The sequence below is a fragment of the Mya arenaria genome, chromosome 10 (genome assembly GCF_026914265.1).
Source record: "Mya arenaria isolate MELC-2E11 chromosome 10, ASM2691426v1".
Classification (NCBI taxonomy): Eukaryota; Metazoa; Mollusca; class Bivalvia; order Myida; family Myidae; genus Mya; species Mya arenaria.
The window spans coordinates 11,085,143-11,097,650 of NC_069131.1; the positions used below are offsets into that span (position 1 = coordinate 11,085,143).

General features: G+C 35.2%; 1 protein-coding gene across 6 annotated transcripts in view; it reads right to left on the reverse strand.

Annotated features, from left to right (window-relative positions):
* The window catches only part of LOC128205452 (uncharacterized), a 68,439-nt gene that overhangs the window by 29,911 nt on the left and 26,020 nt on the right, over window positions 1-12,508 (reverse strand). For 5 of the 6 annotated variants that reach the window (XM_052907088.1, XM_052907089.1, XM_052907086.1 and 2 more), the window contains 10 exons: window positions 11,733-11,875; window positions 10,801-10,920; window positions 9,483-9,707; window positions 9,046-9,228; window positions 7,467-7,529; window positions 6,018-6,134; window positions 5,243-5,415; window positions 4,011-4,079; window positions 3,463-3,497; window positions 2,760-2,836 (listed from right to left, as the gene is read on the reverse strand). In XM_052907088.1, the coding sequence (XP_052763048.1) occupies window positions 2,760-2,836; window positions 3,463-3,497; window positions 4,011-4,079; window positions 5,243-5,415; window positions 6,018-6,134; window positions 7,467-7,529; window positions 9,046-9,228; window positions 9,483-9,707; window positions 10,801-10,920; window positions 11,733-11,875 (1,205 nt within the window). The remainder of the gene's footprint in view (window positions 1-2,759; window positions 2,837-3,462; window positions 3,498-4,010; window positions 4,080-5,242; window positions 5,416-6,017; window positions 6,135-7,466; window positions 7,530-9,045; window positions 9,229-9,482; window positions 9,708-10,800; window positions 10,921-11,732; window positions 11,876-12,508) is intronic. The other variant, XM_052907090.1, reaches the window with a different exon arrangement.

The window sequence follows — 12,508 nt, forward strand, 5'->3', positions numbered from 1 at the left end:
CCAGTCTTCAGCACTGTTCCGATCTACATCTGTAGCAAACAATGTTGTGCAGGCATTATGATGTATTTTTTTAATTTCTTTTATAAAATATGTATAACGCATCAGACTAAAATAATTAAATCATACTAGTAGATCCATTTAAATCTGTTGTCATTGTAAAGATAGTTATGCATTTAATATTAACAACATAAGATGAGATGTTTTTATAATAGGTATTCAAATACATATTTGACAAACAAATAATTATGCAAAATATATTCTGTGTTTAGTAGAAAAAAATGCGCTGGCACAACATCAAAAACAAATGTGCACAAACTTGCAACTCCATTACAGCAAAATGATGTGATAAATTGGTAAAACATGCAAATTACACTTTAATCTAACCAGTAATTTAGAACAAAACCATGCAAATCTCATTTTGATACACCAACATAGGGATATGAACAATATTTCATAAAACAAACTCCAATAATGGCAAATGTTTCTAAAAACTCCAGTTCCATTCCAAAACGGATGCACAGTGAAGGAAACACTTACAGTGCTTAAACATTCCATAAAACAAGAGAAATGTCAGTGTTGAGTTCGTCCGGCTAATGATTTGAACTCATGCAATCCAATGAAAATTATGGGAAACACAAACAAAGGGGAACAACTGTGTACCAAGGTTTGTCTGTAATACAGTACTCTCCCTTTCATAATGAATTGGGGAGATTGCGGTTGACCGGGGTTGAAAAATGTTAAAGTTTTTCAAAGGTCTCTCTTCCACAACTCTCTTCAGTTGATTTCCTGGTAGTTTCCCTCTTGTAAACCTTGTGGAACCTTGTCATAGAACAGATAATCAAATCATTCATTATGAGTTGTTCAAACTTAAAACTATGAGATTTAAGAATACAGATGAATATCACTAACACTCAGAAAAACAATAACATCTTGTCATTTATATTTGCACAGAGATCAGAGTATGCTTACAATCTCTTAAATTGGCAATTGAATTTGAAAATACTAGGTGATGTAAACAATTTTTGTTATGTTTTAGTCAATTTTATTCTTCTTTCAGTATCCTTCCTGTTAATATTTTACAGTATAAGTGTTCATTGTCAGTGAAAGAAGAATGATGCATTAAGTATGATTTAGCAACAAGAAGTTGTGATCAAATGAAATAAAATATCTCATGCAATTTGCCATACAATCCAGTTAATTTCAAAAAGAAAAAGCCATGCTGAAAAAAGAAAATGAAAAGAATCAGTAAAATGATGTGTATATAACAAACCAAACAATGCAAGTATAAAGATAGAATAAAACAGGTGGATATGTGCATATTGTGTAGATTCAAACAATTATATGAAAGCTAATTGTATCCTATTGTGACAACCTTCCAAATCCTTTGATGTTATAATGAGAGGCAATTTTAGTTTTGAAGTTTGTCTTCCTTTTTCATTTCCCAGACTGGTCCCATCATCAAGTTGAAAGTCTTTGTAATGCTCAGTTGCAGTATCAGAAAAACCATCAAGCATGTTCTGATTGGACAACTCAGAGCTGCCTTCTGATTGGTTGTCACTTTTCTTCAGTGCAGAAAGCTGATTGGATGATGACTCAGAGTCTTTAATCTGATTGGCTGATTTAGGTTTTCCTGTTTTCCTATTGGCTGATTTTTTTTCTTTTCTTGTGTATTTTTAATTCTTTATCTCCATCTTGCCTTGCACGATTCAGCGCTTTTTGTGCAAAATTCATTACATGAATTGTTATAACATCAAAATTGAAAGAAATATAAATCACTAGATCCTAATTAAACTTGCTGAGAAACAAACAGACACTCATTATTACATAGTGTTTTAAACATTTCAAAGAACATAATTGTTGTAACAACCTATGAAAGCCTAATAGCAACACAAACTTCAGACAATTATGATGTTAACAACAATACAATTAGTCAAAATAAAAGGTCTCAATAGAAATTATTTCCATCTCCTTACATAATGCAGTTCATGGGTTTTCATTTCAATTAGACCAGAGAAAAAAATGTTTTAGAATGTCATCCAGATTAAACATAAAAAATATAACTGGTGGGCTATTTTTTTTCTTTTTAAACACAATTGTTGCACAATTTAATTTGGGTGATATTGCCCTAATTTTCCATCTACCCATAACAAAGGCCAAAAAGGTTGTCAACTACCTGGATGGGGGGTTTCTGACAGGGGAGGGGGGGTACAAATCTACAAACAAATTTTCTCTCTGGTCTAATGCTTTTGTACAGCATATCCAGGTTACTTATATACAACTGAAATAAATTTAAATGTATATAATGTCTTAAATGTTTTAACCCCATGTGAATGTCTAAACTAGGATAACAAGGAGCTCTAACCTGCAATCTGGATAAAGTTTACCCTGCAATTTGGATAAAGTTTACTCTCCAATCTGGATAAAGTTTACCCTGCAATTTGGATAAAGTTTACCCTGCAATCTGGACAAAGTCTACCCTCCAATCTGGATAAAGTTTACCCTGCAATTTGGATAAAGTTGACCCTGCAATTTGGATAAAGTTTACCCTGCAATCTGGATAAAGTTTACCCTGCAATTTGGATAAAGTTTACCCTGCAATCTGGATAAAGTGTACCCTGCAATTTGGATAAAGTTTACCCTGCAATTTGAATAAAGTTTACCCTGCAATCAGGATAATACCTGACAATATGGATAAAGTGTGAGTCTAAGACTCTTTGTTTTGCTTGAAAATGAAGATCACCCCTGATAAAAGGTCCTACCTGTCAGCTGCTCGCTGTCAAGCCCAGAGTCCGGGGATAGTGCACGAGGAGAGGGTACCCGGCGGATCTTACGGTCCCTTAAAAGACAAGTATTGTACTGACTCATCATGAAAGAAATTTGTGAATATCAGGACATGACTTACAAATAATTTAAACAACTTTTGATGGAAAGAAGGCAGCTTTAAGCAGAATGTTTTTGGAGAAGGAGATGATGGAAGTGCACATGTCTGGTAAGTATTCAAGTTATTCCAGCCAGTTAGCTCAGTTGGTAGATCACCTGACTTACAATCAGGGGGTGCATAGTTCGAGTCCCAGACTGGCTGCATACTCTTCTGAGCCTGTGACATTTGGTGTCCAACATGGGACCCTTGCTAGTGTCCAGCACACAAGTGCGACTGAGAATTGTGGTGAGATGAGAGGCCCACAATGGTTCAATATGATCTGGTCTCGGAGTTTCGGGACAAAATCAAGGAAAGAGGAGGTGAATGTCATATTGCTGTCACACTCACGAAAGAAGGTAAACTATGTGATTTATACTGGCCAGTAAGCTCAATTGTAAGAGGACCTGAGTTGCAAGCTTGAGGTTCCAGGGTTTGATCCCATGACTGACTGCATACTTTTCTGGGTCTGTGACAATGGCAACAAAACTATTTCAACGAAGTGACTTATTTATGATTGTCTTTAAAACCTTAGTTATACATACGGCGATCTGCTTTTGCTTCGGCTTTTTTCCTTTTTCTGTAAAAGATGCAAAAGTAATTTGTTATTAGGAGAAAAATTACATTTATTTTATACTAAGAATATTTAAGTAATTAATTAAAGTCCCACTCTCTGTTTTGAACTGCATAAAAAAATTGTTTATAAATAAATTACTGGTTCCAAAAGGCCTCTTGATCACTTTATATTAACCTTCTGCCAGATACATGTAGCAAATGGTGTCAACAAAAAGTATGTTCACTTTACTTGCGAAACATAAACATAAACATTTTGAATGTTGAACACAATTCGATGCAGTATTGACAAATTCCACCATAAAGATAATTTCCATTTATATGTTACATAAAACACTGTGAAATCATGGTGGTGCAGTTACAGAATGGTTACACATGATCTAATCCTGCAGACAGTGCAATATATATCTTTAATTTATTGTCTAACTTATCAAATTAATATGTTCTTCAAATTTTGTTGATGCATATTTTGTATTTCATTAAAACTGCAGCTAATAGGCCTGGTGATGTTTTTGTGTACCTTGGGGGAACCAGACCAGAAGGTGGTCGTTTTTGTCTCTATCTTCTTCAGCTCAAACTTCTTAGGCTCCTGAAGCAACCAAAAGAACTCAATTTTAATCTTCATACAGGTATATGTTTCGTTTTCTTTTCAAAACATTTTTTCCATGCAACTCAACATGTTGATCTCATGTGCTGGATTGTTAGTTTAGATAAAAATAATTCTTAGTGTTCAAAATTATATTTTGTTCAAATGAATGAGGGTGGTGTCTATATATAACATCCAGGAGAAGGCAAAAATGCCATGCCTACTAATATAAATATTTAAATGAGACGGTTGCTTTTTTCCACTTTCTAACCCTTACCCTAGTGACATATATAAATAGCCCCACCCAGGTTCACTACTAAATGTTATTTAGACTTAAAGTTTGTTTGAGTAAGTCAGCAAGTATTGATTTTATGCGGATAAATTGGCTGATAATTATAGAGTGGCTGGGCCAGTAGCCAAGATATAATTTTGAACACTAAGATGGCTATTAATTATTAGCATACAGTTAACAGATTGAAGTGGTCGCCTTGCTACCCTGGCCCTGACCATGTTTAAAAAAAGATAATTACATATTAACAAACACTAACCTATACATTATAAAACTAAGTTTTACCAAAATGTTTTGACCATATTAAAGTCTTATCTGCTGAAACTTCCAATTACAGTATTTTCAGTATTTATGGATTATCTTCACCATTTACAATGCTTTGAAATAGCTTTCTTTAAAACATTGACATAAGGTTTTTATCAACACATGCTATGAAAAAATACACTTTTAGAAAGAGGAAAAACATGCAAGATTTTAATCAAAGTATGATTTTATGTGGTAAAATGAGTTGACATTGAGGCTGAGACTTCACTTGAGTATGTTTACGATTTGGGGGCCATGATTACAAACAGTCACAAGTCTGAGTTCAGACTCAAGTGGCAGAACTGCAAATCTTCATTTCATTGTAACTTTCTTTCTAGTTGATTATCAAATCATATGATGAACTTTGCTGAATTTCATAATTATTTGAAACTGACATTTACTTTCGTAAAAGAAATGGAATAAAGATGATTCTTTGTAATTCAATAAATGTGGTTTTCTGAGTCTGAGTCTAGACTCGGACTTGAGGCTATATTTGTAATCCTGGGTCCTGGTCATTAATCATTAAAACACTGCGTAGATAAATCATGACTAAGGTGCAAAACACTGTTTAAACCTTCCAAGAGACATCCACATTTCTGAAGTCTTTAAACTCTGTCAATTTTTTGTCGCTCTTTTTCAATTGGAATCCAGAGCCTTTGGGAAGGTCGTAATTACGATCCGTGCTGAACGGGGAACGAGAATCGATACTTCGGTGAGGGCTCTTCTTTAATTTGAATGCAGGAGGCGCTGAAAAAAATGCGTAAAAATATTTTGAAAAGCAAGAAAAGATACACTTGTATATTGAATGTAACATTGCCTTTCTCTAAATCACTTGTCTGAAAGATGCAACTTAGGTGATCAAAGTATGAATCTCAAATTATTGAATTAAATTAAAGAATGATGAAAACAAGGAACAATAAGGGATTACATGGCCATGATCGGTTGTAAGATGATTCAATATTGAACTTATCAAAGGAGATTTCTAAATTAAATATAATTTTTCTCAATTTTAATAAACTTGTTATATAAATTTCTTATTAAATGACCACCAATATGATATTCAATTTGTATAAGTACTTCTTATTTATATTTTATATTTTTATTTATAGCACAAAATAAATAAAATAAAAACTTGTTATTTGAGATGCCACATCAATAGTTATTACACTAGTTATATATCAAATAAATGAAGTGATATATTTTGACAATGGTAACATATTTTATGATATAATCTATGTAAGGCATTTTGGGGAAGGATCATGCCTAGACCTTTGAACCTCAACAAACACATAAATATAAATATAATTCTAAAAAAAAGGAGACAACATAATTATATAAGTCATGCTTACGTTTGTAGAGGCGTTTCCTCCTGCGTCCGCGACTGGTGGTATCTGTGTCTGTGTCTGTCTGTCCGTCCATCTCACTCCCGCTATCTCCCTCCTGTCCACGCTTCTTCTCAAGGTCATCTGATATACATGTGGAATAAATCACTTAATGTGGTTGTTTGTTTGTTGTATTGTTTGTTAGACCATATTGAACACTTATTTTATAATTGAAGGTTATGAACCAGCTTAAAACACAATTGTTTTTATAATCATTATAATACAGATCACAAGATTTGATTCAAAACAACTTCGAGAAATAACAGTGACTATTCTGGATGTAGATCTTATTTTTATATTTGGTTTGATATATTTCGTTCACCACATAATTGACGATATAGTAACGTGATCTGATAAAAACATAGGCTCAGGTGCGCTGCTTACAAACAAATATTGTTTTGTTCAATCTGTGACTCACTACACAAGCATCACTATGTTAAAAAAGCTAATCTGAAACAAAAACTTTCATTTAGACAATATTTCTGGATATAGCAATAGCTGTGAATAGTTATGAGAGTTTGAAAAGGTGGATTCAACCAGGGAACATTACTGGTATGTTTATAAAATATATTACAAATTCTTTGTAATCCTCCATAGGAAAGGAAGAAATTGAATAATAAAGTCATTTTAACACATTTGATAATTATGTTGTAAATGTTATAAATTGGCACGCATTGAGGCCCTGCACAATGACAATGTCATCAACATCATGTTTGCATACATGCCATATTTCTGAGGTGCTTCCCAGGGGATTTTGGTCTGAATTCCAGGTGATTTCGATATTACACCAGGGGATTTTAAAGCAACAAAAATTTGCACAATATCTGCATTTATAATATAAAAATAAATACAGAAATACACTCAAATTACAATAATTTTTGGATTTAGTCATCATGGTCCTTAATTGAAGTTCACACTCATAATATTATTGTTGCTTTCCATTGTCAACCTTAAGCAAGTTTTGAAAAATTCCAGGGGATATGGATCCCCCGGCGGGGGACCAGGGGATGGGTAGAAATTCCGGGGGGGTTTCCCCCCACCGGGGGATATGGCATGTATGTGTTTGGGTCATTTTCTCTGTCAGTCATTCAGAATCTACTATTGATACTAATGAAGGGCTATGCCCACAATATTTATTAAATCTGATAAAATGACTTTATTAAAAAATATATAAGTTAACCGATTATTATTCATCAGAAGGAAATCAAGTTCAAAGCTGTTCTTGTGAGTGCAAAAGTTATGGATGTGTTCACAAAAAGGGAAAGTTCATTGCTCTGAGATAAAGTGTGGCATTTGTGATCAAAAGTAGGCATAAAAAAATCATAATAATATTACATAACAGATTTAGAGTACAATTCACACCATCCTACAAATATCTGGTTAAATTGTGATGCTCTAACTGCAGAACAAAATTACCCGATTGTTTTTTTCTTAGTTTTGGAAGCCTGTGCTCAAACCTTTCATAGTGGTTTCCCTTTCCTATATAGAAATATTCATCGAACAAACCATTATAGTTGAATATCTTAATTTTAATCATATTATCATATTCTCGCATATAGTTATCCAATTGTTTTTATCAAATTTTTGTTGCCTGCACATGTCAATCATTATTTTTTTCTGAAAAATAAAACAAACATATCTGTAGGGTCCTGCTAAAAGCCACTATTAAAGAGTTACTACAAAGCATTAATATATTATAAATTAATATACCTAAGTTAAAAAAGGTTTTGTTAAACTGTTAAAGAACTAATATAAATTAATGTTCACTTAAATCTTGAGTAGTGTCAGTAATGTAAGTTAGTGTTGCCTCCAACCGACCTCAAACTGAAGAAGAAGATTTTCTTGAACATTTTTCTATTGATATGCAAATATATGCAACAACTTAAAATTCAGATCCTCTATGAATTTTAAATAAGGTCATTATCATTTATTTAATTAAATTTTATACATTTCATAGTGCTATTAGGTATCTCTTATTTCTTAGTACTTCAAAGAGGTTCTTATCAGTGCTTAGAAGCTCTAAGCCAAGCTTAGTAGTTCTTTGTAGTTCTTAGTAGCTCTGAGCAGTTCTTGGCAGTTCTAAGTAGCTCTAAGTAGATCTTAGTGGCTCTTAGTAGTTATTAGTAATTCTTGGAAGTTCTTAGTAATTAGGTCCTAGTAGTTATAAGTAGTTATTAGTAGATATTAGTAGCTTCTAGTGGTTCTTGGTAGTTTTTAGCAGTTTTAAGTAGCTCTTAGTAGTTCTTGGTAGTTCTTAGTTATTAGCTCTTATTAGTTCTTAGTAGCTCTTAGAAGGTACGTAGTAGCTCTTAGTAGTTCTTGGTAGTTCTTAGTAGTTTTAAGTAGCTCTTAGTAGTTCTTGGTAGTTCTTAGTTATTAGCTCTTATTAGTTCTTAGTAGCTCTTAGAAGGTACTTAAATAAAGTAGCTTTTAGTAGTTCTTGGTAGTTCTTAGTAGTTCTAAGTAGTTCTAAGTAGCTCTTAGTAGTTCTTGGTAGTTCTTAGTTATTAGCTCTTAGAAGGTTCTTAGTAGCTCTTAATAGTTCTTGGTAGTTGTTAGTAGTTCTAAGTAGTTCTTAGTAGCTCTTAATAGTTCTTGGTAGTTCTTAGTAGTTCGTAGTACATGTAGCCTTAGCAATTATTAGTAGCTTTAGCAGCTTTTTGAAGTTCTTAGTAGCTGTTAATAGTTCTTAGTAGCTCTTAGTAGATCTTAGTAGCTCTTAGTAGATCTTAGTAGCTTTAACTTAGTTCTTAGTAGCTTGTAGCAGCTCTTAATAAATCTCAGTCATTCTTAGTAGTTTTGAGTAGCTCTTAGTAATAAGCTCTTAGTAAGTCTTAGTAGCTCTTAGTGACTTAGTAGGACCGTATCTCTATATAAAATGCATATGCACTTGGAAGATCTTTAAAACTTTAACATCATACATGTATTTAAATATAATTTCAAAATTCCTTTATGCATCATTTTCACCAGCAACTAGTTTCTAAGAAAAAAATACCTTGATTCAAAGCATTAGCTCCCTGACCCCCAGCATGTTTAGCCATAGTGTCTCTGTCATAGCCGGTTAGTTCACTGCCTGGAACAGCCTTCCCATAATGCCTCCCTCCTAATACTCTGCCATGCTGGTCTGTTTCACTCCCCGCAACAGAACTATGGTGGCCCTGGTAACCTGGCATGTCTCCTGGAAAGATTTGATATTTAAAACTCACCGTAACAGGTACAGACAGAAAGAAGATATAAACAAAGAGAAAGAGGCAAAAAAAGCTTATTTCAATGATAGCATTCTTTGTATGATGATGTAACAAGTGGTTTGCAGTGAAATGACCCAGACTTTATCAGTGGGTTTGTAGGTCATGATTGTCTTTACTGAGTTAATAAGTGAAGAATATAGTACAGCTGCCAAATCCGAGGGTAAAATAAATGAAAATCTTGTACCTTGCCCTTGGCCATATTTTGAAGAAGCTCTTAGCATCTCAATGTCAACATCACTAGGGTCAAGGACATGATCCCTTGATCTGTTAATAGAATCACCACTGGGTCTATTTATAGCATGACCATCACCTCCACCTTCAAGGTCATCACCATGGTCATCACCATGATCACCATACTGAACTTGAATGTCTGCCAGCGTCCCTTTTCTTCCCACTCTTTGGTCTCCAGCTAAAATGCGGGTTATTAATTATTCAAAACATCTTCAACTGATGACACAGTAGTTTTTCAACAAAGCGAATTCGAAAGTAATGGTAATAAAAATGGAGGTAAATGTGGGAAATGATCTTATGGATCTCATGCTAATTTGTATCAGTAAAAACAAGTTTATTTTAAATGGAAATAATAAGATAATCTATATACTGTAGTTACCCCCTACATCGACCAGTTAGGTTTGGAGAGACAAGCCTCTCTTTGTGCACCCCTCCCCCCCCCCAAAGAAATTACTCTGTAATTACCCCTTAATACCCTGTCCAGTTGTGTATGAGGTAACCAGCCTCTCCTTGTGCCCCCCCCCCCCCCTGTACCCCCCATTTACTTAACCCCTATGCCCCAGCAGTCGTGTCAGAGATAACCAGCCTCTCTCTGTGACCCATCCCCCCTGTAACCTCCATGGACTTACCCCCTATAACCCCACCAGTTGTGTCGGAGGTAACCAGCTTCTCTCTGTGCCCCTTCCCTCCTGTACCCCCAATCTACTTACCCCCTATACCCCCACCAGTCGTGTTCTAGGTAACTGCCCTCTCAGTGCCCCCTCCCCCTGTTCCCCACATGTACTTACCCCATATGCCCCCACCAGTAGTGTCTAAGGTAACCAGCCTCTCCCTGTGCCCCCTCCCCCCTGTACATCACTATGTACTTACCCCCTATGCCCCCACCAGTCATGTCCGTGGTACCAGCCTCTCCCTGTGCCCCCTCCCCCCTGTTTCCCCCATGTACTTACCCCCTATGCCCCCACCAGTCATGTCCGAGGTAACCAGCCTCTCTCTGTGCACCCTCCCCCCTGTACCCCCCATCTACTTACCCCCTATACCCCCACCAGTCATGTCCGAGGTAACCACCCTCTCAGTGCCCCCTCACCCCTGTACACAACTATGCACTAACCCCCTATGCCCCCACCAGTCATGTCGGAGGTAACCAGCCTTTCTCTATGCCCTCTTCCCCCTGTACCCACTATGTACTTACCCCCTATGCCCCCACGAGTCCTGCCGGAGGTAACCACCCTCTCTCTGCCCCCTCCCCCCTCCTTCCCCCATGTACTTACCCCCTATGCCCCGACCAGTTGTGTCAGAGGTAACCAGCCTCTCTCTGTGCCCCCCATGTTTATCAAGATGTCGCTTAATCTCGTCTGGAAGGGCACCTTCCAGCTCTACACCAGCAAAATCTTAAAAAAAATATCAGAAAGTTAATTGTGCACTTCCTGTCACTAACTTCTTACAATCCAAATGATCAACTGATATATGCAAGATAAATATCTTCTTCAAAGTAGGTGCAACCATAATGCTTTCATAGATTTAAAGGCCTACCTATAATGTGATGATGTGAATATTGTCCTGGTAACATGTCTACCAAGTTTCATTTAAACATCTCAAGAGTTGTATTAGTGACATGTACATGTATGTTCAAGGTTAAAGTTTTTGCACCACAAAGCTATGACATAAGATCAACTCTTTTTCTTTGAAAAGCACACTTAAATTTAATTAATGGCTATTGCAAATATCAATAAATACATAATACATTTGATAACTTAAAGGGACTTGCTCATGTTTTTGGCCCAAAAGATTATTTTACTCTTTAATACTTAAATTGCAGAAAAAAAATTAAAAGTATAAAAAATATTCTGGTTATAGAGGAGTGAGCCAGTAGAGTCAAGAAAATATTAGAAAACTGACAACAAAACCACACGTCCACAAGGACTCTTACATGGATATAAGGATTTAACCTGTTGGCATTTCTTGAAAAGTGTTGCTTATTATTTATAATTATTAATTCTATTCAAAATTATGGATTTCAAAAACAAAATATTTGATCATGGATTTTTTGAAGGGTTCCAGCCCTCAGAATCTTAGTTTTAACACTCCTGATGATTTGCCACACTTATTTCGTCAAACCAAAAGAGCATTTTACAAAATGATAAGAGAGTCTCTTTAAAGACACGCTCTTACTAAAAGCTAATGTTCTCTATAACACTCTCACCCTCCATGAGTTTCTTCAAAGCTCTGTCCGGGTGCTGTATTTTCCAGTTGATTGGGTTTTTCCCCGGGATCTCATGCTCCGGCCGGTCCTTCTTATAGTAGGTGAAACCCCCACCCGTCTTTACTGGCTTGTCTTCATGGAAACTGGAGTCAGAAAATTAAGCAAAATGGACGATATATTTATTGTCCAAGGTCAAAGTTGCAAAGTCAAGGTTGAAGGGAATACAAACACATAGCTTTAGATGAAAAATGGGCATTTATTCAAAATGCCATAAAATTATGTTATAAAATGTGGTTCATAAAGTCCCTAAATAACATTATCTGGGTGGACAAATTTACCAAGTGGAGAATTCACCGCCACATAGATAATATATGAACCATTTGAAAATTACTAACAAACATCTGATGTCACATTGTCCAGAAAATAACTCATGCCGATAACATAACAAAATGTAGAAACTGTTTCATTATTGCTTATAAAATCCTTATTAATAATTTACAAATTAAAAGCACAAAATATTTAGAAGCTTTTAATAATTTACCACATCACAGAAAATAATATACGGTAAGACGACTGGTTAACCAGAAATGATCCAAGTAATTTTTTTGAGAAAATCCACATGTTAAAAAATTATGTATTGTAATAAACAACATTGTAAATCTGAATCCTAATAGAATAGAATGATAACACTTTGTGAATTAAGTGTTTCAAGTGCAATGACAGAAAAATGTTTAAATAACCAAGGTGACGCACCTAGCATAGTCCAATTTCATGAT